This window comes from Rhinopithecus roxellana, chromosome 9, assembly GCF_007565055.1.
Source record: "Rhinopithecus roxellana isolate Shanxi Qingling chromosome 9, ASM756505v1, whole genome shotgun sequence".
NCBI classification, from domain to species: Eukaryota; Metazoa; Chordata; class Mammalia; order Primates; family Cercopithecidae; genus Rhinopithecus; species Rhinopithecus roxellana.
Window position 1 is genome coordinate 92,791,737 of NC_044557.1, and position 24,645 is coordinate 92,816,381.

At 51.5% G+C, this 24,645-nt stretch overlaps 1 protein-coding gene across 5 annotated transcripts in view; it reads left to right on the forward strand.

Moving 5' to 3' along the window:
- ST3GAL1 (ST3 beta-galactoside alpha-2,3-sialyltransferase 1) overlaps positions 1-24,645 on the forward strand; it is a 116,369-nt gene that overhangs the window by 85,957 nt on the left and 5,767 nt on the right. For 3 of the 5 annotated variants that reach the window (XR_749812.2, XM_010380281.2, XM_030937390.1), the window contains 6 exons: positions 8,799-9,121; positions 9,323-9,677; positions 19,178-19,374; positions 20,318-20,497; positions 21,820-21,865; positions 23,283-23,402. Coding sequence is in view for 4 of the 5 variants with exons in the window: in XM_010380281.2 (XP_010378583.1) it covers positions 9,372-9,677; positions 19,178-19,374; positions 20,318-20,497; positions 21,820-21,865; positions 23,283-23,402 (849 nt within the window). In the remaining variant the exon portion in view is untranslated. Of the gene's footprint in view, positions 1-6,058; positions 6,333-6,675; positions 6,729-8,798; positions 9,122-9,322; positions 9,678-19,177; positions 19,375-20,317; positions 20,498-21,819; positions 21,866-23,282; positions 23,403-24,645 lie in introns of all 5 variants that reach the window. The other 2 variants (XM_030937388.1, XM_030937389.1) reach the window with 2 other exon arrangements.

The window sequence follows — 24,645 nt, forward strand, 5'->3', positions numbered from 1 at the left end:
TAGTTTCTAGCCTTGTTCGTTGATGATAGCTACAAGTTTGCTGAGTTCTTAAATGTTTCTGAACAGTCTCCCATCATGATTTCCTGTGTGTGATACCCAGGGAGCAGGGAGGTTTAAAGATATCAGCAAAGAGAAGGCCTCATCACCCAGGGTCAGTGGTATCAGGCCAGGAGTACCCCTTAGCTGCAAGGGAATGGACAGGTGGCAGGAATCCTGGGGCAAGGGTGGGCTTGCTAAAGGCCAGCAAGGCTTCTAACCAGGCGCCTCTAGCTCTGACTCACTTGGCCCAGGTTTCTTATTAGGCGGATTCTCTGAATGAGGGATTAAAGTGGAGGTCAGATATACTCCCTTGTAATAACACAGGGGCACAAGGGACTGCACTGGGAGAGTTCCATATGGAAGTTCCACACACTCAGCTTCCGGGGACTGCATCTTCTTCCTGGGGACCCATGCTGAGCACAGAGTATGTAGGAAAGGAGGGAAGGAAGGAGGGAGGAAAGAAACGTTTAGACATTGATCCCAAAGATACAAAAGACCTGGTCCAAGTTGGCTCTGCCATCTGGTTGTTTTAACTCAATCCAGGTGCCTGCCCTCTCTCAGCCTCAGTTTCCTTGTCTGCAAGCTGACAGTGAAGGTAACTCCCATGTATTGAGCATCTGTTAAATGTGAAGCATTTATGTACTTAATTCTCATGTGTCCCTTTGAAGAGATGTGATTTTCCCCCACCTTGCTGGTGCAGACCCTGAGCCCGATGAGGTAGATGAGGTCCCTACCCAAGACCTCTCAGCTAGGAGGTTGGAGATTCAGGATTCAAACCCAGATCTGGCTGACCCCCCAATACCCGTATTCTGTTCACCACCCAGTGAATGCGGCTGCTGAAAGGGTCAAATGGATGGCATCTGTGACTGTTGTGGCAAACTATAAAAAACAATGCAAAAAAAATGAGATGACCCCCAATTCAAGACTGGCAGTCGGAGGTTGTGAGGGTGGCCAGGCTTTCCTGCGGATGTGTAAATCGTGGATTCTTTAGAAGACAATGCATCTGCGTTTCCAAGCATGTGGGAAAAAAGACTGATTGGAGAGTGCAAAATTGGAGATATCAGAGCAACTTTGAGGAACCTTTTCCTGGGGAAGGTCAAAGCTGGTTGCAAACTCAGGTGGGCCTGACTCTGTACATAAGGCTCTGGGGACAGCTGCCTCCTGACCTGAGGCATGGCTTTTGCAGAGTCCTCTGGGTCTGGGAGCCCCTGGGAACCCTGACCTTTCCCCTAGTATGTTAGGAGCTCCTTCCTGCAGGTCCTGGGAGGTCTTGGCCACAGGAGTAGAAAGCGTGAAGATTTAGCTGTTCCGCACATCAAGGAATTCACACAAATAATGAATTCAGCGAGAATCATCATTTGTGTAATACCACTGGTTTGCATGATTTGATGCCTGATTTCATTTGGTCTTTTAAATAACCCTGCCAGTGGGACGGGCCAAGGGTTCTGCTGGACTTTTTCCTTTTTGTTTACAAATGAGGACCTTGAAGCTTAGTGGGGAGAGACAGAATTGACCTTTGTGGTCATCTACGCTGTGGCAGGAACTGAGCTGGTCACTTTTGTGCAAGGCCTTTTATTCCACAGCAACCCTTCGTGTGAGCATTTTTGTTTGTTTGTTTGTTTGTTTGTTTGTTTGTTTGAGATGGAGTCTCACTTTGTCAGCCAGGCTGGCGTGCAGTGGTGCGATCTGGGCTCACTGCAACCTCCACTTCTCAGGTTCAAGTGATTGTCCTGCCTCAGCTTCCCAAGTAGTTGGGATTACAGGCACCCGCCACCACACCCGGCTAATTTTTGTATTTTTAGTAGACACAGGGTTTCACCATGTTGGCCAGGCTGGTCTCAAACTCCTGACCTCAGGTGATCCACCCACCCCGGCCTCCCGAAGTGCTGGGATTACAGGCGTGAGCCACCATGCCTGACCTGTGTGAGCATTTTTAATCCTATTTTGTAGATTCAGGAATTGAGGATCAGAGAGGGCAAGTGCCTTGCCCATGAACACACATCCAGGAATGGGAAGAGTCAGGATTTGAATGCAGGTCTGTCTGTGCCTTTGTTGTTGGTGGTTTTGTTGTTCAGACAACTGTTGGCCATGATCCACTAGGAAATTCTTCACAAAACCAGAATAAATGGGTTCCAAGCATCCAGTGACCAGGCTGGGGCCAGAGAGCAGTTCAGAAAGGAGTCATTCTTCTTACTGGAAGGTTTGAGAGCCTTTAAGTATCCAAGATTTACTGGTCAGGTCTTACTTGGTCGCACCCTGTGCCCATACATGAAGCCAGCTGGCCAGGATCCCAAAGCCCATGGGAGGATCTGTTTTTCAATAATGGGAAGTCCCCGGATGTGTTGCACTGGAAGTCATCCTTGCTGTCTGTGCAGAGCTGGCCTGGGAGCAGGATGTTCTGACATAAAGTGAAAGCAGATGCAGTGGGGCCCCTTGGGTGGGGCAAGGAGGTGGTGGCTGCCACGGCTGCAGTTGCAACTTTCCAGCCTGCAAATCTGCCTCTTCCTCCCACCATCTGTGCACTTGGCTGGTGTGAGGAGGTTTGCCTCGGCACCTCTGAGGCCTCTCTGGCCCCACCCTCTTCTCTGAATTTGCCAAGCCCCTGACACATACAGGCAACCACTCCAAGAACAGGAACATGGAAAGGCAAAGGAAAGGTGCTGTGACTTCTACTTTGGGCAATGGCAGAAGCTTGTACCAGATCTTTTCTCCCACTGAGAACTATAAAAGCTGGAAAAACTTGAAATCCAGCTCTTTGAAGGCATTAGAGAACAACTAAAGCAGCCAGGACTTGAGGTGTGAAGACCCCCAGGAGAAAGGAAATAAGTTGGGGGAAAGCCAATATTCCCTGCTCCTTTCCTGCACAAGGTGTGTGCTGATTTTTGCAGAGGGTTCAGAGGACGAGCAAAGAGCAACGGTTCAGAGTGTTTGGCAGTCTCGCAAGGTGGGGAAACAAAACAGAGCTAGGCAGGTAGGTAGAGGGAGTCCGTGAGTTCAGGACTACTAAGTCAACCAAAACCCAGGGAACCAAGAACCTAGAGCAAAAAGAACCACAAAGAAAAGAACGTGTGCTCTGTGCCTTTTAAAAGTTTCCTTTCAAGGCATTTGCCAGCACTTAAGTTTCATGGGTCCAGAGTCTAAGAAACCAAGCAGAAAACAGCAGATGGAAAGCTGAAAAGGCTGGCCGTGGTGGCTCATGCCTATAATCCCAGCACTTTGGGAGGCCAAAGTGGGTGGATCACCTGAGGTCGAGAGTTCAAGACCAGCCTGACCAACATGGAGAAACCTCGCCTCTACTAAAAATACAAAAATTAGCCAGGCACAGTGGCGTGTGCCTATGGTCCCAGCTACTTAGGAGGCTGAGGCAGGAGAATCACTGGAACCCAGGAGGTAGAGGTTATAGTGAGCCAAGATCACACCACTGCACTCCAGCCTGGGCAACAGAGTGAGACTCTATCTCAAAACCAAAAACACAGCAACAACAACAACAACAATAAAAAAAAGAAAGGCTAAAAAGTTAAGCTAAGCTTATGGTGATCCCATAGTACAGGGAAGACAGAAATTGGAGATAGGAGCCTGTAAGGAAGAGTCACGCTGATAAGCATCTCAGTTTACCTGTTGAGAATGGCTGTGCCCCGGGAGTAAGAGTAAACCGGAAATAGACCAGTCTTCATGAAAACGGAAACACAGCCGCAGTTAGAACAGAGTAATGTGCCCCTTCTGTACCTGCTGGTCAGGAGACAACCAGTCCTCTCTGAAGGAGGACAGCCTCATCCACAGCCTCTGCATTTTTGTCATACACAATACAAACAGCAACCAGGCCTGCCAAGGACAGAACCAAATAACCAAAAAAAGACAGAGCAACCGAGAAAATAGACAATAGAAATAGACCCACGTTATCCAAGTATCACAGGATATCCAGTGTGGGCTTTAAGACGGCTGTGGTGAATAATTGCACAAAGATAGATGACAAGATGGAGAAATTCACCAGCAAAGTAGAACCTGTCAAAGAATTAGGTGGAAATTCCAGAACTAAAAGACACCACTGAAATGAAGAAATGAATACATAATTCAAATAGAGTAGGCACAGCAAGAAGGGAAGGTAAACAAGGTAGTATCCAACATAAGAGGCTGGAGGGATGACAGTAAACCAAGTCCAAAGAAGTTATCAGAAAGGGAATGGGGGAGATAGGGCAGATAAGAGCAGGTATTGATGGAATTGAACAATGAGCCATGGCTACATAGAAAGCCACAGGAGAAGGCAGGAGTCTGGCTTTGCCACCATTTTGCTGTGTGACCTTAGATAAGTCACTTGCCTTCTCTCGGTTTCAGGGAGACAAGCCTAAGGGTTACCCACCTCTCCCGTGGGTAGGTGGCTTGGGGATCACATGGGGAAAGTTGTGGCCACTCTGTACTGAAAGTGTCAACTTTGCCAACAACCTGCACAGTTCACTCAGGCACACCTGTTCTCTGGTAACCATAGTGCCAGGGGCTGTGTGAAGGGCTGGGAGGGCATCCCAGCCTGTGATGGGTGTTTACTACCATCCCGTTCAGCGGGTATCTACTACGGGTTCAAAACCCCATGTGGTTCATTCATCCGTGTTTGCAGGAGTTCCACACAGTTCTCTCAGTCTCTGGTCATTGCCCCTCAACTCCCTATTGCCAGAGGAGTTTATCTTCATTAGGTACTCTCCGTATGGAAATTCTTACTTTCCAGTCCTCAAAAGTGTGCTGACATTTGTCAGTCTTGTGCTGGTGACCCCACTAAACTCTGTTGTGTGCAGGTGCTTCATGCCTCCTCGTATTGAGCATGTGGCTGGGAAATGACTGCCATTTGGCAGAGGACAGGAAGCCAGCTTCCCTCCTTCCCCATCCTTCCCTGCTCCCTCTCTTCTTTCTCCTTGTTCTGGGAGGCCAGGCCTCTCTCACCACACACTTGGCATGCAGAGATCTTTGGTCTGTGGCGTCTTGACCCAGGTTTCATTTCTGGGAGCCAGGGCTGCATTCCCCCATGCCTGCAGGCTGCCCCATACTTGCTAGAGCACAGAGAAGACATGCAGTCCTGTTTCTTCCCTGCAGCCAGGGAAGGGGTGGAGCGGCGTTCTTGCTTTTCCATTGCAGTTTTATCCAGGGCTTTGGAAAGCGCTAAATGATACCAGCTCAGAAGCCTCTGATGGTTATGGGGAGTGCCCTGGCCTTGGAGGTGTGGCTGCAGGATGCTCCAGAGGAGAGGAGGCTGTCACAGTCCCACAGCCTGTGCAGCACAACCTTGCTCTCTGCCCTGCCTCTCACCCAACCCCTAGCAGCAGCCTAGAGCATTAATATCTCTCATGCAGAGGCAGGGCATTGTAGGAAACACGACTTCTCATCCGTAGCCTTGTTTGATCAAGACGGTTCAACAGTCATCTATTTCAGGGAACTCATCTCTGCCCTGGCATTAGGGGTGCAGAAACACTAAGGGCAAGGGTGTCCTAGGCCCTGTTCATTGTAAAGGCTAATGTAATAAGACCATGGCATTCCTCTGCTCAGCCCCACCAGTGGGTTTCCAGAGAAACCCGCTAACCCAGAGAAAACTTAGTCTTGACTGTGGCTTCTCTGGCCCAACACACTCTCACCCCGGCTGCATGCTCAGATTCCCTTTCACCCCCCACCCACTCCTCTCCTCCAGCCTGTGTCTGATCCAGGCATACTGGCCTCCTTTGTTCCAAAGGATCTGGGGCCCTATTGATGCCTGAGAGGCCCCTACCTTAGATCTTTTTACGATGTACCCCAGCCACCTTGTCCAGGGCCTGGAGAATGCAAGGACCAGCAAATAGGCAGTCAATGAATGAGATGAATGGGCAGCCTTGATGGGCTGACAACCCTGAGAATGAGCAGAATTTGTGTTATCAATCCCTTTTTCCCATTGAAAGGATGGTTCAGAAGGGTTAGGTGACGTGTTCGTGGTCACACAGTGAGCAGAGTGGGGCAGGCTGCTGAGAATGGAAATCTGACTCGGAACCTGTGCTTTCTTTCTCAGATCTCCCTCTGGACTGTTGGCTGTTTTGTTTCCCTCCATTCATTTCCAAGCCTCCACTGAGCATTGAGTGTGTGCACGGGTGACAGGGTCACTGCCATAGTGAGGCTGAGTTTCCATCCTCACGTTGCTGCCCGTCCAGGGAGGAGACGTATGTGTGAAGAGTGCAGATAGAGTGCAGCCAGGACCTTGGGGAGCCAGGAAAGGCCCCTAACTCACTCCAGGAGTGGGCAGGGCTTCCTCCAGGAGTCAGCACCAGCCGAGCCCTAGAGAATAAGTAAGAACCATCGGCCCTGCAGGGTGGGGGTGGTTTTCTGGGCAGTGGGGATAGCCTGAGCAGGGGCACAGAGGTAGGAGCAACTGTGACCTGTGGGTCAGTCATGTTGCTTGACGTTACAAATAATCTACTTTATTCCATAAAGGGGGCGCATTCCCTCATGTATCTAAAAAGTCAAGATGAGGGTGGGGCTGCAGGTTGAGCAGGATCAAGGATTTAGCACCATTTGTTCAGGTTGTTCAGCTCTAGTCTCTTCTACACAAGCTAGCAAAATAGCCAGCAGGATGTTCCACATGTCAACAACAAGCCAACCAGAGCAAAAGAGTTTCTTCCTTCCCTACAGAAGCTGGACTGGATGAATTAAGGCATATGCGCATCCCTGGATCAATTACTGGGGTAAGAGGTGGGAACCCTCTGCCAGTCAAGTGAATTGTGAGCCTACCCGTGATAATGCAGAAGTTATTCTTACTCAAATTACAGAACTGCTCCTTGATGGGGGCAGGTGGGGAGAGAATTGGATGGGACACCTGTGGACACCACTAGGTTATGAACAAAATCTCGGTTGTCGTGAAAAGTGAAAATTGGAGCAGGGGCCGGATAAAAATGACATTGCCAGCTGAGCTGCAGAGCTCAGACCTTATCCTCCATACTTTGGGCTTCTACTTCTGGAAGCTGTAGAGGGTTGCACCCTATGTATCTTGGGCCCTGGATGTCTCCAGAAAGGCACTGTGGATTTAATATGATTTTTGAGCTGCCCTCCTTTCTACCGAAAGGTGAGCAATCTCCTTTCAACTCTAATTTTCCTGGAAAAAAAAAAAATACCCTGCTTATTGACGATCTACACCTTGAGGATGGGGAGGAATTGATCAGATTCCTTCCATTCTTCAGCATTCCAAGCAAAGACCAAAAGACCATGCTCCAGGGCAGAGGTGTAACCGCAGTTGTATCATACAGAAATCCCAAGGTGTCAGTGAGAGCCAGGGGGGTCTCTGATGGGCATTTGAGAGGTACCCGTTTGCTTTCTTCAAAAGAATATTCCCCCCTTGATCTATATCCCTCCAGCTGTAGTAATATGAAGAACAGTTAACAAGACAGGTGTCTGCTCCAGGGTAGAGCCCTCTAACCCCCTGTTCTTGGTCCCCTAAGAGGGGACCATAGTAACCCTAACCCTAACCCCTCCAGATGCAAGGAATCAGAGGACTGTGGATTTGGACTCAGATCCTGCTCCTTCCTTTCCTTAGGCAAGTCATCTAACCTCTTTGAGTCTCAGTTTCTTCTGAGACACTTTCCTTAGGGAGAGTCTCAGTTTCTTCTGAGAAACTGAGAGTTTCTTCAAGACAAAAAGGGAAACTAGTATCTAGCTGGCAGTATATTCCGAGGATTATCTGAAGAGATATGTATGCATGAATATCTCATCCTCTCAGCTCTTAGTGGATCATCAAAGAATATTGATTCATTCATGTGTTGAAGAAGGAATTTTTTTTTTTTTTGAGATGGAGTCTTGCACTGTTGCCCAGGCTGGAGTACAGTGGTGCAATCTCGGCTCACTGTGAGCTCTGCCTCCCAGGTTCAAGGGATTCTCCTGCCTCAGCCTCCCGAGTAGCTGGGACTACAGGTGCTCGCCACTGTGCCCGGATAATTTTTGTATTTTTTTGAGTAGGGATGGTGTTTCACCGTGTTAGCCAGGATGGTCTCGATCTCCTGACCACTGATCCGCCTGCCTCCGCCTCCCAGAGTGCTGGGACTACAGGCGTGAGCCACCGCGCCCGACTGAAGAAGGAAAATTAAAGTTCAGCAATGGCCTAATAGATACCAGAAGCCCAGCATACATCATTTTATCTTATCTTCATAACCATTCTATAAGTAGGGGTGTTAGTATCCCACTTTACAGAAGAAGAAACTGAGGGTCGGGAAGGTTGAATAACTTTCCCAAGGCTCCACAGATGGGAAATCAGAACTTGAACTTGGACCATCTAAAGCCCCTTCTATGGAACGAAGGCCAGTTGGCAGAACTTCAATGCCTGGGTAAAAGGAACCCTGAGTCACTCTCTAAGCATACCATTGTTGTTGTGCTTGTTGCTGAAATCCAAAATCTGGAAGAGAATGAAGCAGAGAGAAAGCAAGTAACATGCATTTAACAATCCCTGTATATATTGTACCTACATGCATCATGAGCTCTTTTACAAATGTTTGTTGAGTGTGTCAATGTGCTAGGTTCTTGTTGTTGGAAGCATGGAGGGGACACTTTCTGCATCCCATAGTAACCTTGCAAAGAGATGATAACATCCATTGTATCCACGCACTGAGGCTCACAAAGGTAGATAAACCATCTGGAGCCACCTGCCAGGTTGGCATGACACCAGAAGGAAGACCACGGAATGCATCCTGGTGGAGATGTGGAGAGAAACATTTTTTATAGCAAGATCACAGAATCTCACCCTGTTTTCTTCCTCCTTTTCTTTGCAGATGACAGACAACCTTCTGTGCCTTCATCAAGCTGGTTGCGTACCCACCGTGTCTCTGGCGACAGCATGAGAAAGAAAAAGCCCTAATTAAGGATCATCAGAAAATACAGTTGGAGGAGGACGGCGGAGACAGCTTCCCTCCCTGCTAGATCAAGACCCTTCCTTCGAGGTCCTTGCTCCTGAGGGACCCTGGACTGTCACAGCGATTAATGACCTCTTATCTTGTTTGGATGGGAAAGGAAATCACTGGTTAAAGCTTGATCCGGAGACATTATCAGCTCTTTAAGGATCGCAGAAGAATAGGCTACTTTATTTTCTGAAAAGGTAAATATATGCAAGCAAAGCCAACATGTCACGAATGGCCTTGGTCTACCACACAGCGGTGTCTGGGACGCTGGGGGGTCACTCCCCAGCGGGAGTGAAGTCAAGCTTAGCGGCCCTTATGTCCTCCCTTGGAATTCCCGCCATCCCTTCTGATTGAGCCTCCACCTCTGGGATTTTTCTTCCGTTTTTCTCCTCTCTTAGGAGGGAGTTCTGCTACCCATCGTGGGAGGCCGCCATCAGGACTACGAAGATGGTGACCCTGCGGAAGAGGACCCTGAAGGTGCTCACCTTCCTCGTGCTCTTCATCTTCCTCACCTCCTTCTTCCTGAACTACTCCCACACCATGGTGGCCACCACCTGGTTCCCCAAGCAGATGGTCCTGGAGCTCTCTGAGAACCTGAAGAGGCTGATCAAGCACAGGCCCTGCACCTGCACCCACTGCATCGGGCAGCGCAAGCTCTCGGTCTGGTTCGACGAGAGGTTCAACCAGACTGTGCAGCCACTGCTGACCGCCCAGAATGCGCTCTTGGAGGACGACACCTACCGATGGTGGCTGGTGAGATGTTGCCTGAGAGTGGGGTCTGGGCTGAGAGTTGGGGTGTGGACTGAGAGTGGGGATCTGGATGAGGGTAGGGGGCCTGGGCTGAGAGTGGGGGTCTGGGCTGAGGGTGGGGGTCTGGTAATGAGAGTGAGGTGCTCCCAGAGTTAAATGCTCAGTCCCCGTGTATACCTGGGGCACTGCGAGGCAGTTAGTAGGATTCAGATTATTGTCCAACACTATTTATTGAGGATCTATTATATCTAAGAGCAGGAAGCACGGCTTTAGTTTCCTGTGGCTGCCATAGCAAATTTCTACATGCTTCATGGCTCAAAACACCAGAAGTGCATCCTCTCGCAGCTCTAGAGGCCAGAAGTCTGAAATCAAATTATAGGCAGGCTTGGCTCCTCCTGGAGGTTCTGAGGGGGAAGCCGCCCCACGCCCGCTCCTGGCTCCTGCCAGCTGCTGGCAGTGCTGAGTGTTCCTGGGCTCAGAGCTGCAACAGTCCAGCCTCTGCCTCCACTTCCATAGGGCCTTCCTCCCTGTGTCCCCTTATATATCACATGTCCCTCTCCTTTTCCTATGAAGACCCCTGTCATCAGGTTTAGGGCGCACCCTAATCCAGGATGATCTCATGCAGAGATCCTCAACAATTTCACCCACAGAGGCCCTTTCTCCAAATGTCATGCTCACAGGTTCCAGTGACTCGCACTTGAACGTATCTCTTTGGGAGCCACTGTTTCACCCACTACAGCTATTGAAATGCAAAAAGAGAGAGAGATCCTTATTCTCATGGAATTTTATTCTGACTGGGAGGGGAAGATAAGAAATAAACAAGGTAGGCTCACAGAGCAGTGCTTTGAAGAGAGAGCAAATGAGGTTTATCATAGAAACTTAGAGGGGCCTTCTGTAAATGGGGTCACCAGGGAGATCTCTGAGACAGCAGGAGTCAAGTTGAGACCCACAGGCAGAGAAGGCAGCAGCCATGAGAAGAGCAGGACCATGCACTGCAGATGTCTGGGACAGCGGGTGCAGGAGCCTCAGGGTGGCCTCTGCTGGATGTGTTGGGGAGTGGAGGAGCTCTGCATGGCTGGGGGACTGTGAATTTGCGAGGTGCAGTGAGACGAAGCCTGAGAGTCGGCGAGACCCAGGAGAGAACTCTGGGATTTCTTGTAGGTGCAACAGGAAGTCACTGTAGAATTTTTATCAGGGAGTTTCATGATCTGATCGTGTCATTTGAAAGGTCATTCCCATTGTTAAATGCAAAATAGATTGAAGAAGAGCAAGATATATGTGTTCATGTCTTATTTATTGAGCACCTACTATATGCCAAGCATCACTACATGGAGATGGAAAAGGTAGAGTCTTTCCTTTCTTGGGTTGCAGGAGTGATGGGGAGAGAAGGGAAAACAGACAAACTCAAGCCAGGATGATAGGTGCTGCCCAGGAAGCGGGTGCAGGAGCTGTGGTCTCCATGTCCAACTCCCCTTGGAGCCTGGGGTTATCACAGAAGGCTTCCCACAGGAGGTGATGGCCAGGCTCATCATGAAGGATTCAGAGAGGTTATCCAGGTAGATTCTGGAGGAAGGTCTATTTGAAATGAACAGAAAACATGCGTGAGACTTAGAAGGGTCGAAAGTCCTGGGCTGTGCTTCCAAAGACTTGGCTGAGTCCTGGTTTGCTGATCTGTGTTGAGCACCACTGTGTGCAGGTCCTGGGGTGGGCTCTGGGGAGGTGACAGAGAACTAGGCAGGTAGGATCTTTTCCTTTCAAAGATCCAAGGGTCTAGGGAAGGAGGTGGTGAGCCAGGCATGGTAAGGATTAGAGTCTGCTCTCAGCCTCGGCACTATGGACTTGTGGGGCTGGATCAGCCTTAGCCACACGGGCTGCCCATGCATTGCAGGATGTTTAGCAGCATCCCTGGCCTCTACCTGCTAAATGCTAGGAGTGCCCCATCCCCAAGCTGTGATAGCCAGAAGACATTGTCAGGTGTCCCAGGTGGGGTGTGTGTGGGGGGGTGCACATGCATGCACAAAGTTGCCCTCCCTTGAGAACCAGCAGGGTTGGGAAAATGACACATTGATGGCAGAGGTGGCTTCACATACATCCCATCTCCTCTCTGGATCTGATTCCCCCTGTAGCAGCGTTGCTGGGACCACATTAAGTCCAAACTTCTTCTTCAGAGCCTGGAGTCTGTGATACTCAGTGTCACCATGGGATTCTGTTTACAAAGGCCTTTGGGGACAAACAGGGTGCTACGCAGCCTAGATATAAACCAAACAGGAAGGGACCTTACACATTGGCAGGTAAAGGAGAAACTTGGGGGCCTTTGTCGTCATTTTACAGATAAGGAAACTGAAACTCAGAAAAGTTAGGTGACTTTTGCAAAAGAGAACATCAAATCCAGCCTCTGGAAATACCGTATTAAAAACTGTTATTAGAGACCATTACCAAGACAGTATTGATCTTTCTTCTTGGGGAGGGCGGTTTCTAAAACTTAGGCTGATGTCGCCCAGGGGGGTTAAAAAGGCATAAGGGAAAAGCATCAGCTTTTGGATATAACCTATGTGTCTTCAAAGAGCACAGGCTATAATGTAGACTTAGGAACTGAGGCCTGGCATCAGGGTTCCTGGGTTTTGTCCCAGACTTTGTAGGTCCCATCAGGAGTGACTGTGAAGCTCTTCATCTCACCGAGTCTCAGGTTCCTTCGTGTTACATGGGAGGAATAAGCTATTTCACCAGGTTCTCTACAACCCTGCAATCATTAGTTTTAACAATTGTATTTATTTTTGTTGGTTTAATGGGCAAGTAATACTGAACTTATGTGTTTTGTTTTGTTTTCAGTATAAATTAAGGCTGAATATATTTCCACTTAGTTGTTCCCTGTCTACCAGATGTCCTCCCCTACCTGCAGCCCTTCTCTGCAGTCTTTTTCTGAAGTTTAGCCTCTGGTGGCTGATTCCAGGGTAGCCACTTGGAAGGAATGGGGCTTCATCCTCTGGAAATCAACAGAAAGGAGTGGGGCGTTAGAGCTTTGGGGTTCTAAAAAATACACAGATAATACAGAGACTACATGCTTTGAATAAAGAATCGGGATAGAGGCAGGGAATATTTGATATCAAAGCCATCCTGGGAGTAGGCTGCGCCATTGCTCTGCTTAAAGGCCCCCTGCAGGCAGGACCAGTTCATGAACAGAACTGGACTTGGGTCCTGATATGGTTTGGCTGTGTCCTCACCCAAATCTCATCTTGAACTGTAGCTCCCACAAATCCGACATGTTGTGGGAGGGACCCGGTGGGAGATAATTAATCATGGGGGCGGTTTCCCCCCATACTGTTGAGGGGCTGGAAGAGTCTTAGGTGAGAATGTGAGGTCCCAAGCTCCCGTCCTGCCCTGAGCTTCATAGTCCTCATCAGTCAAGTGGGCACCACAATTCCAGCTCGTCCCAGCCCTGGCAGGAAGAGGGACACAGGAGCAGTCACCGGGGCTCGCTCTTTTAGTTGAGTTGAGTTGAGCTGAGTTGAGCTGAGTTGAGTTGAGTTGAGTTTACAAATCAGCCCTGTGCCCTGCCCTGCAAGCAAAGAGACTACACCACCATCCCAGGCTGGACCTCCTGACCCCTGTGACCCTCTCCTCAGGTCTCTGTCCCAGACATCCAGGAACAGGGATCCCTTCTTCCCCAGTCCCCATGTCCAATTCGGAGACAAGCTGTGTTGAATTCTGACTCTGCCTTCTCTAATTGCTCCCAACTTGGGAAACCGTTCTGTGATACGCAGGGAACATTCTCAAGGGACAGAAAGAGTGCAATCCTCCCCTGGTTTCCACCCCCTGCCCTCCTAAGGCATCTTCCCATCCCAGACATCCATGCTCAGTGCACAAATGCAAAATAATACCATCATACTGTCCACCCGGCACCTAGCACCAACTCTGGCCAGGTCCTGGGCCCAGCTATCCAGGTACCATTGCCTCACCCTTACCACCCCCACCGCCAGGAGGGTGTAGGTATTTCATTGTCCTCACTTTGCACTTACCAGGTCACCCACTGTCAAAGGGCACAGTCAGATCCCCTTCTAGTTAAAGGACGTGGTCTGGAGTCAGACCCAGGATATTCAAACTGTCTTCGTCCTGGGAAACTCACTTCACCTCTGTAAGCTTCAGTTTCCTCACCTGTAAAATGGGTCTATAAGATCACCTTTCTCATAGAACCATTATAGGAACTCAGTGAGAAGCTGCCTATCAGGTTCTCAGCACAGGGCCTGCATAGAGCAACCATAGAACACACGATTCCACCCAGGGTGAGCCACCTGAGTCCTGCACGAGCCCTTTCTAAGCACCGCCTGTCCCTGCGCTAACCTGTCCATCCACACGGCACCAAGGATGTGGTAGGGGCTCAGTTGTGATGAGCTGAGTGAATGAATGTGTGTTAGCTTTAGCAGCTGTCATTCACTTATTCAGTGGACATATCTTGAGCTTGTACTACCTGGCATGCTTGTGTCTGCTGCTTGAATGCCAAAGGGGCCAGGGAAACCAACAGCAGCTGGGGATTGGAACGAGGCCTGCGGTGAGGCCCCAGTGGTGCCAGCCATGTGTGGAAGGCCAGAGACTGATATTTCCATGGTCCAAGGGAGGCTTCTCAGAAGGTGATGCATCGTTCATTGGCCATGGAAGGAGGAAGGAGGGTGGGAAGGGAGCGCGGGTACCTCTTCCCAGCACTCTCGGGACAGGTGTGGCCTGTGGATAGGGACGACTTCCAGCCATCGTGCCTCAAGACAGGACAAACTCTGCCACAGTGCACGCTCCAGAGTTCCCATGGATCATGCCCGAGTGCAGGGTGAGTTGAGGCACCCAGGGCTCCAGCTTCAAGGACCTGCCCGCTCTCGGGCCATGCCCCTGGGCATGAGTGGACTTTCTTACCCCACTTGCCTGACTCCTCACTCGCCTCACCCACCCTCATCCCCAGCCTGTAGTGCTTGACTCCATGGAGATCTCCCCTTCCTTCTCCTGCCTTACTCCTCATCCCTTTCCAGATAGCACCCACCATGGACACCTGCATCTGTGCCTCAGCCTCTGCTTCCAGGGAAGCCGACCCGAGGCCCTGTGCTTCCCTAAGGAGCTCAGGCCACCAGGCGGCAGGCATTGATTGAGCGCTGATTGTATACAGAGACATATACTTGGAAACTAGTCAGGAAGGCTGGGGAGGGCGTGTCTCTAAACTTCCAAACACTCTGTCCTGTGTTCGTATCAGTGGCACTGTCATACTTTTTTTCTGTTTTTTTTTTTTTTTTTTTTGACATGGAGTTTCACTCTTGTTGCCCAGGCTGGAGTGCAATGGTGCGATCTCGGCTCACCACGACCTCTGCCTCCCAGATTCTCCTGCCTCAGTCTCCCGAGTAGCTGGGATTACAGGCATGCGCCACCACCCCCAACTAATTTTGTAGTTTTAGTAGAGACCAAGTTTCTCCATGTTGGTCAGGCCGGTCTCGAACTCCCAACCTCAGGTGACCCGCCCGCCTTGGCCTTCCAAAGTGTTGGGATTACAGGCGTGAGCCACTGCGCCCGACCAGCACTGTCATACTTTTATTGTCACTGACAAAAGGCAGAGAAAACCAGAATCTTTCTTTCCCAAAACAGTGACACTACATGGAGTAACCTGCCGCTCCATCTCAGCTGGTACAGGGAGGACTTAGGATGATAATCTAGAGAAAGAGCCAGTTTCCCATCTGAATTCTACCTGGCCCTGCACTCGCTCGATGGCCTCAGGTGAGCCCTTTCCAAGGCTTGGGCCTCCGTTTCCCCTTTTGCCAGTGAAAGATTGGAACGGATCCGAGATTTCTGAAGTGTGGGGCTTGTGATGTTAGGTGAGGCAGGGCATTAGAGAAAGTCGCCTCACAGAGCCCGGAGGTCATTCCTGCCGTCGCTCCTTTCCGCCTATCTCTGCAGTGCTGGGGCTTCAGTTTGGCCTGGTGTCTTACTTTGCACCTTGTCAGGGCTTGTCAGCCTTGTTCTAAGGGAGAGGAGAGTTTGCCTGGGCAGGCAGCAGGGTAGAGCTGGAACTGAATACAGTAGCTTTGTTTTCATTGCGTTGTACAACTACCATTTTACTTCTGCCAGGTAATTCTTGCTTTCTACTTGTGGTAGAGATGAGAGGTTTCCTTTTCAAATAAATTTATTTTTATTTTTTGGCCAGGTGTGGTGGCTCACACCTGTAATCCCAGCACTTTGGGAGGCAGAGGCGGGTGGATTACCTGAGGTCAGGAGTTCAAGACCAGCCTGGTCAACATGGCGAAACCCTGTCTCTACTGAAAATATAAAAATTAGCCAGGCACAGTGGTACACACCTGTAATCCCAGCTACTTGGGAGGCTGAGGCAGGAGAATCCCTTGAACCCAGGAGGTGGAGGTTGCAGTGAGTCGAAATAGCACCACTGCATTCCAGCCTGGGCAATAGAGTGCGACTCCATCTCAAATCAATCAATCAGTCAATAAATAAATTTTTCTTAAGTCATTAAAGTAAGAGTCCAGCAAGATGATGTGGTGCTGTGTGAAGCATGCAACATGCTCCCCACACACATCCACAGCCGACCTTGAGTCCTGGCTTCTCGGACCTCTGTGGCACCCCGCAGGCACTCAGTAAATGTCACTGCATGATGGATACATGGTGCCAGGCTCCCAAATCAAAGTAGCGGCATGATGGAAGGCCATCCTGTGGGCCTGGGCACATCTTCACAAGCCTGGGGGGCATAGCAGCCCTTGCTGGTTGGAGACCTCCGTGGAGTTTCCTGCAGGGGAGTCTGGCTGTGGTCCTGTACCCCGGGGCTCTCAGAGTGTGGTCCCCCTACCAGCCCTGGCAGCAGCAGCACCCAGGGGTCTGTTAGAAATGCAGGATTTCGGGGCCAGCTCAAACCTCCTGAGTCAGATCTGCGCCTTAGCAAGCCTCCTGGAGCATTTTCCGCACATTCAGGATCATGGGGCCGCCCTGGGCGGTTCCATCAGAAGCAGGCATTTTATCTGGATGTCGCATTTGTGTGTGTGACAACGTATTCATAATATTTATCATTTTAACCACTTGTATGTGTACAATTCAGTGGCATTAAATACATTCACAGCGTGTGTAACAATCACCACTATCTATAACCATAACTAGCAGATTTTTGTCATCCCAAGCAAAACCTCTGTCCCCATTAAACAGTAACTTCCCCTTACCTCGTCCTCCTCCCAGCACCTGACAGCCACCCTGCCACTCTCTGTCTCTATGAATTTGACTACTCCAGGTACCTCACATAAGTGGAATCATATAATCTTTGTCTTTCTGTGTCTGGCTTCTTTCACTAATCATAATGTTAGTATTTTCAGGGTCCATCCATGTAACTATTTTGAACTTTTTTCTTTTTACAGCTAATAATATCCCATCATGTGTCTAGAACATCTTATGTTTGTTTATTCATCCGTCACTGGAGACTGGGTTGCTCCCACCTTTTATCTATTATGAATAATGCTGCTTTGAACATGGGTATACCAATATCTGCTTGAACCCTGCTTTCAGTTTCTGGGGGTGTATACATAGGAGTGGAGCTGGTAGGCCACATGGCTGTTCTGTTTTACCTTTTGAAAGACCACCTGTTTTTCACCTTGGCTGCACAGTTTTACATCCCCACCATCAATGCACAAGTTCCATTTTATCCACATTCTCACCGACTTGTTTTGCACTTTTACTTATAACTGTAGCAGTGGGTGTGAAGTGTGGTCCAGATCGTGCTGCTTCCCATGACGTGTTTAATGGTCTTAAGCCAGAGGAGAGGCTGCCTGGGTTTAACTGGAAGAGCAATCTGGTTCTGCTTGCGTGCCTCCCCTTGGGGCATCTGATTCCTTCCATTGCAGTGGGGACTGGGTGCCCTGGGACCTCCCTACATATGCCCAGGTCACTCATCTTCTGGATAGTGGCCAAAGCCACAGCTGGTCACTTCCTCCTCTCCCAGCCACTCCTTGCCCCTGGGGCCTAGAGTAGCTGATGGGAACCAACCCACAGCTTACCACCCGTACCCCCAAAACCAGGGTCCAGGCTTTCCCAAGGCTAAGATTCCAAGAGCCAGAGTCAGGGTTGTGTTGTGGAAAAAACCTGCAGGTGGGTTTCTAGTAGCCTGGGTTCAAATCCTGGTTTGTATCTGGGATGTGTTGCTTACCTCTCTGGCCGCAGAGCATCCCACCTCACCCACAGTGAAATGACACAGCACTGTGGCATGGGGACAGGTGAGGAAGGCTGAGGCACCAACAGGCATCACTACGCAGTGTGGCCAGAGCTCCACCTGAGGCGGTGGGCCGGCCTGGGCGTGTAGCGGGGGCCAACAGGGAAACCAAGTCATCCTGGTTTTAGCACTGAGAGTCCTGCATCTAGAGAAACCCCTTAACCTGGGCAAATAAGGATATTTAGTCACCCTGGGAATAAAACTAGTGTTCAGCCTGCGAGCAGCTGACCCTCGAGCTAGGTCTTTTTTCTTTTTTCTTTTTTTTTTGAGTTGGAGTCTCTCTCTGTCACCCAGGCTGGAGTGCAGTGGCGCGATCTTGGCTCACTGCAACCTCCGCCTTCCAGGTTCAAGCAATTCTCCCTCCTCAGCCTCCCAAGTAGCTGGGATTATAGGTATGCACCACCATGCCCGGCTTTTTTGTATTTTTAGTAGAGATGGGGTTTCACCATATTGGCCAGGCTGGTCTCAAACTCCTGACTTCATGACCTACCTGCCTTGGTCTCCTAAAGTGCTGGGATTACAGGCTTGAGCCACCGCACCTGGCCTGGGCTAGGTCTTTAAAAGAAGATGAAAACGATTTGCTAGGCAGATCACAGAGGCCTTGTGCATCCAGCAAACTGCTGATTCTTCAGTCTGACTGGAACCCAACAGTCCTGGGGCCAGGGGAACTGAGGGTCAGGCAGGAGAGATGGCAGAATCCCTACTGCTCTGTCCCTCATCCCTCGCTGGGGCTGGAGAACTGGCATGTCCACCTACTCCTCGCTCTTCTTGTTAAGGTTTGAGTGAGAGCACGCAGCCCCTGGGCCCTGGTGTATGAGCAGGGTGGGAGTAAGACACGGCTAGAAGACTTCTGCTATTTTTCTCTCTTTCAAGCAGTGGTGACACGTAGAGGGATGGAGGGCCTTTCAGAGAGAGGGGAGCCCCCAGGGAGGAGCAGGTTGGAGAAACGCTGATGGCATGTGGAGTTGGAGGGGCCTCTGAGGCCAGGTGTGGTTGGATCACCCAAGTGGCTTCAGCAGTGCCTGGCATATAGTAGGTGCTCAGTAAACACTTGCAGAATACATGAATAATCTCTTTACTTCCTGAGTAACCCTTAGGCTCCTTGAAGGAGGAAGTGGAGGTGTCTGTGTGTGAGCCGCCTCCATCTCCAGGGACCCAGCAGAGAGAAGGGTGAACAGGAGGCCCCAGTAAACAACAGCAGGTAGTTCAAGGGCTCTGCTGCCAGGAAGCTGGGGCCACAAAGCCAGGCTGACCACCTTCTGTCCTCCGCCCACAGAGGCTCCAGCGGGAGAAGAAGCCCAATAACTTGAACGACACCATCAAGGAGCTGTTCAGAGTGGTGCCTGGGAATGTGGACCCCATGCTGGAGAAGAGGTCGGTGGGCTGCCGGCGCTGTGCCGTTGTGGGCAACTCAGGCAACCTGAGGGAGTCTTCTTATGGGCCTGAGATAGACAGGCACGACTTTGTGCTCAGGTGAGTGCCAGACCCTCTCCCAAGCCCACTGTGCTGCACCCAGAGGCCCCTTGGAGCTATAGGAAGCATCTTGGCTCAAGTTCAGGAAGGCAAGGTTCAGTCCTGGTGTCTCTGGACTTGCCTAGGGACCCCAGGCTCCACACTGCACCCCCTAGGCCTCAGATTCCCCACCTCTGCATTATTGCAGGACGGGAATGGACTAGAAGGGCCTCTGCGTGCAGAGGAAGCCATACATAGGAGGTCCCCCGTTGTTGGAAGCTTGGTACATGGAGGCCTGGGGAGAGAGCAAAATTAATGTGAGGACTCTTAAATCTTTAAAATTCATCCCCATTTTGTAATCTAGGCCATAATAAAACCACATCTTTTATGTAAAATGTATTTTTCCCTGTCACCAAGTGAAATCGATATTCCAGGAAGATGCCCCACGTCTGTCCTGGGCCTCTTGCCATTCCCACCATACCACTCAGAAGTGCTCCATGCTGAGAAGTACGGGGGCGGGGGCTGGCCATCCCCAGCAGCCTTCTAGAATAGTCTCTGCTGTCTGTGATTCCTTACTTTAGTCCTTAGACCACTTACCTGCCTCTCAGAGCCTCAGTGTACCAGGTGTCCCATGGGAAAGTCCATGGGAAGGATCAGAGTCAGGTTTCCTTGACTGCAAAAATAGGGCTGTGGAAATACCCTTTGGATGAGATTGTCTGTGACAGGCGGGCAGCGGTGGTGATAGCTAGACTCCCTTGAGGTCACGAAAGAGAGAAAAATAGCAGAAGCCTTCTAGCTGTGTCTTCATTGTCTCTATTTTACAGATGAAAACAAGGAGGCCCAGGGAAGGCAGATGACACCCCTGAGGTCACACTGGAGGCTCACTGTCTCTGTCGGAGAGCTCAGGCTCACTGAGAACGGGTGCCCATGCTACAAGACTCAACTTTCTCCCCTTCTCTCTCAGGATGAACAAGGCACCCACGGCAGGGTTTGAGGCTGATGTTGGGACGAAGACCACCCACCATCTGGTGTACCCTGAGAGCTTCCGGGAGCTGGGAGATAATGTCAGCATGATCCTGGTGCCCTTCAAGACCATCGACTTGGAGTGGGTGGTGAGCGCCACCACCACGGGCACCATTTCCCAGTGAGTCCCCCCTGTGGCCCCGCCTCACTGCTCCGTCCCCTGCAGTGACACCCTGTCCCCCAACCCTGCCGTGGTCCTGCTGTGCCTCCACCGGGGTGCCTCCCCTCCCCAAGCCTCCTCCGGCACACACAAGCCCAGTTCCCGTGGCTGCCTCCCCGACTGTTCCAACTCTTCCCTCCCCATCACTTAACAAACCACAAGCTTTAGTGTCCTCTTGCTAACAATGCCCGAAGGGACCTCCATGCACCCTGGAGACTCTTCGGGAAGGGGGCTGCCACTAGAAAGGGTCGGCACATATGAGTTCTGCCTCCCTTTATTTCTGAAGTGCAGCCTGACAGATAACAGCACCTTGCTTTTCAAACTTACGTGAGCCTGACCAGGTGAGGGTTCCTAAGAAATGAGGGATGGGGAGTACAGGTGCAGCCTGGGCCCCTCCCCAGGGCAGGCAGCGCTGAGCAAGGCAGCTGTGGCTTCCCTGACAATCAGGAACCTGGTTTCCTGAGCAGGCACCGCACATGGCACTCGGCACATATTATCTCAATTAATCCTCACAATAGCCATTATCATTAGCTGCATTCTCCCAGTGAGGACTCTGGAGCTCGGCCAAGCACCTTGCCCAGGGTTAACTCCACACAGAGCCTGTGCTCTTCATCTAACCCTGACTGAAGGAAAGGGCTTTGATGTCCAGATTTCCACAAGCCGTCTTGTCTTCGGCCAGGTTTTCTAGGAACAGAGCCAGCCCCGGGATGTGGGTGCAGGAGACTGTGGGGCTGTGCCCTCAGGAGACCAGGGGTGAGGGAGGCAGACCAGGGCAGGGCGGGGTGGGAGCCAGGTCTGGATGTGGCTCAGCTGCAGTCTGCTCCGGGAGCGGGAATCGCACCCGTGGGACCAGCTTTGACACCTTTGCACTCGGGGTGCATGCAACCGCCCAGCTGAGGAAGGAGCAGCCGCGGGTCTCACCAGCCAGTGCCCCAGCTCGGCAGGGGTGCTGTGGCCCTGAGAGGTGGAGGCACCACGCCCCCACTCCATTCCTTAAGCTGTGCTTGGAGCAGGTCCTCCTCACCTTTTTGGGGAATAGGGGCCAAAACCCAGCAGAATGTCCTCAAATTAGGCAAGGCCACCCTCTGGTGTCTATCGGGGGTTGCTGTGGGCAGGGGGTTTCTGTGGCTGGGGTAGGGAGGTGGAGATCCCTGAGGGAAGGTGTGGGGGACAGAAGAGGCTATGCCTGCTTCATTCTCTAGTCACTACCCCCAGAGCTGCGTGCCCAGGTTCCTGGGCCTGTCTCCTGCCCTGTTAACCAGCTTCTCTTTCTCCAACTGCAGCACCTACGTCCCGGTTCCTGCAAAGATCAGAGTGAAACAGGATAAGGTGAGTGGAGGCCCCAGCCCCTTGGTTCTAAGTTCAGGCTTCCTCGTCTAAGGCTCTGCTCTCAGGTACGGCATTGAGTTGCAAGACAGCCCCCAGATCCCCAGGCTGCTGGAGGTAGCATCTCCCACTTAGCTAGCCCCCTGGGGGGAGAGGTCAAACACTGGGAGAGATTCTCAAAGCGGGGTCCCCCGGGCCAGCAGCATCACCCGGGAGCTTGTCACAGATGCACATCCTCAGGCCCATCTCGAACCTACTGATCAGAAACCCTGGCCGCCCCACATTCTGGTTTTAACATGTTCTCCAGGGACCCCTATGCACGCTGTGGTTTGTGAATTACTCTCAAAGCCAGGCCTCACCTCCTGCCTCTCCATCTCTTTCCATGTCTGCATCTTCCCCAGCAGGCCCCTGGCATGGGGCTGGCCAAGAGATGGGCAGAGGGCAGAAGAAGGAGGGAAGTGAGGTGCCTACCACACTGGCCTTTTGCATACTCTATCAAACTTAGATAGGCTCAGAGAAGTCAGGCAACTTGCCCAGAGACACACAGCTAGTTCTGGATACGGGTAGAATTGAAGACGTCCTGTGCCTCCAGCATCTTGCCCTTTGCATTGGGCTGTGCTGCCTCAGGGAAAAGGCCACTTATGTGTCTGTATAGGGTGGGGTTGGTGGAAAGGACAGCCTCCTAGAGATGGTAGGAGGCCACACTGAGAGGTGAATGGTTTACCAGAGGTCCACAGAATCTACCCTTCCAGTCCATTCCAAGGGGCTAGAGTTTGGCTTTCTGGACATACACACCCTCTCCTGCCTGAGAAGTCCCTTTCATTGTCCTCAAGGCCAGCTTTGGATGAGGAACCAAGGCCAAGCCTGATACCGGCCCCTCCCAGCTCAGCCACTGCCGGCTGCGTGACATTGGGCAGGTCACTTAGCCTCTCTGGGCTTCAGTTTTCTTATCTGTAGCAGGAGGAGAGAGAAACCTGGGACATGAGGTCATTTTAAGGATTGGCGATGATTCCAGCCATCATCAGGTGGCTTGGTGCTTATGTCTTCACTCACTGACAGTGTCTGGTCCCACCTCACGCTGTTCCCTGGAGCCCCCTTCTCCTGAGCAGTCTCCTGTCTCACTCCTTGGCCTCCTTGGGTTTTTCTGTGTGTCAACTCAGCGATCCTCCTCACACGGTCCTGTAGGGCCCTCCTCTGCATCACTGCTCTCCATAGCACTTAGTAGCTCAGCACCTCTGTCTCTTACTCATGTGGATAAGCGTCCATCTTTCCCACGAGCGTGGAGGCCCCACGAGTGCAGGGGTATCCGTCAGGCTCACAGCTGTGCCTCCATGACCGCAACAGTGTGTGTGTCTGATAGGCACTCCATGGCCTTTGCCCACCGGAACTCACTAAGGGCCATGTCTTCCCATCCCCGCAGATCCTGATCTACCACCCAGCCTTCATCAAGTATGTCTTTGACAACTGGCTGCAAGGGCACGGGCGGTACCCATCTACTGGCATCCTCTCAGTCATCTTCTCAATGCATGTCTGCGATGAGGTATGCCACCCTCCCCCTGTCCGCAGGGCTGCCCAGAGGACAGAGCTCACGGTCCTGTGTTCCCAAGAGAGGGCAGGGAGAGGGAGGGCAGGTAGACCTAGCCTGCCTCTTCCAGAAGCTCGGATTCTCTGTCTCTGTGTCAGGGCTTGCAACGTGTGTCTCCCAGGGTGTTTTAGTGAGTAACAGTGCTCTATGAGAAAGTTCTCGGGAGCAAGAGTTCTGGCACATTCTGTGTGAGTGCCCAGGAGCATGGCGGTGGAAGCTCAGATCAAGCAGCAGATTCTGGATACGGGAGCGGATTCTCATAGTGAGAATTGTCTAAGGCTGCGGTTCTCAATCCCACTTACTCCTTAGAATCATCTGTGGGTCTAAGTTCCAGCACCCAGGCCACATCCTGGCCGAATGTTTCCAGAATTAATGGAGCCAGGCCCCCATGGGTTCGAACCAGTGATCTCGAGAAGCATGCATTTCCCTTCCGACGTCCTTCGCCGTCTGCCAGGCTGTGTTCGGGTTTCCACTGATGCTCTGAGAGGCTTGCTGCCGCCCCAGGAAGAGGAACAGGAGAGCGGGTCACACAGCCCCCACTTCCTCCCTGACCCTGGGTTCAGGCAGGGACCTTCTTGTCTCATCCAGCCCAGCCCCAGCCCCACCCTGCCTGGTGCCTGGTGGAAACCCCAGGAAGGGGTCAGAGGCATTGCAAGGCAGGTCCCCAGGCCCAGCCCTGCCCTGGTGTTCCCAGGTTGCAACGTGGGTGCCCCTGTCATTTCCCACTCCACCCACCTCCAGCCAGCTGGTCCCAGACCCTTGCTTGTGTTTCTGCTCAGAGCCCTTTCTGCCACCGTTCCCACCTGTTTGGCCCTAATGTCCCTGCCCTGGAGCAGGCCACGTCCATGTTGCATTTCCTTAGAAAGCCACGTATGGCATGGAGCTGTCCGCTGTCCCCTCTTTGTCCCCACCCCTCCAATCCGTCTTCCATGCTGCAGTGCATAGCACATCCTCTCCCTGGAAATCCCTCCGTGTGATTCCTTCCGGTCATCTTGTACTGATTTTCCAAGACCCGACCCACATGACACCTCCTCTGAAGAGCTTCCTCTGACTTCTCAGGGCATGAGCCCCTCCCTCCTCTGTGCTGTGGGAACCCTGATTTAGCCCCAGTTCCAAGAACCGTCACTCAGTCAGTGACTCCAAGAAGCTATAAGCCCCAAGGCTGCTTCCCCCAGCAGCTGCCCAGCTGGCATCTGAT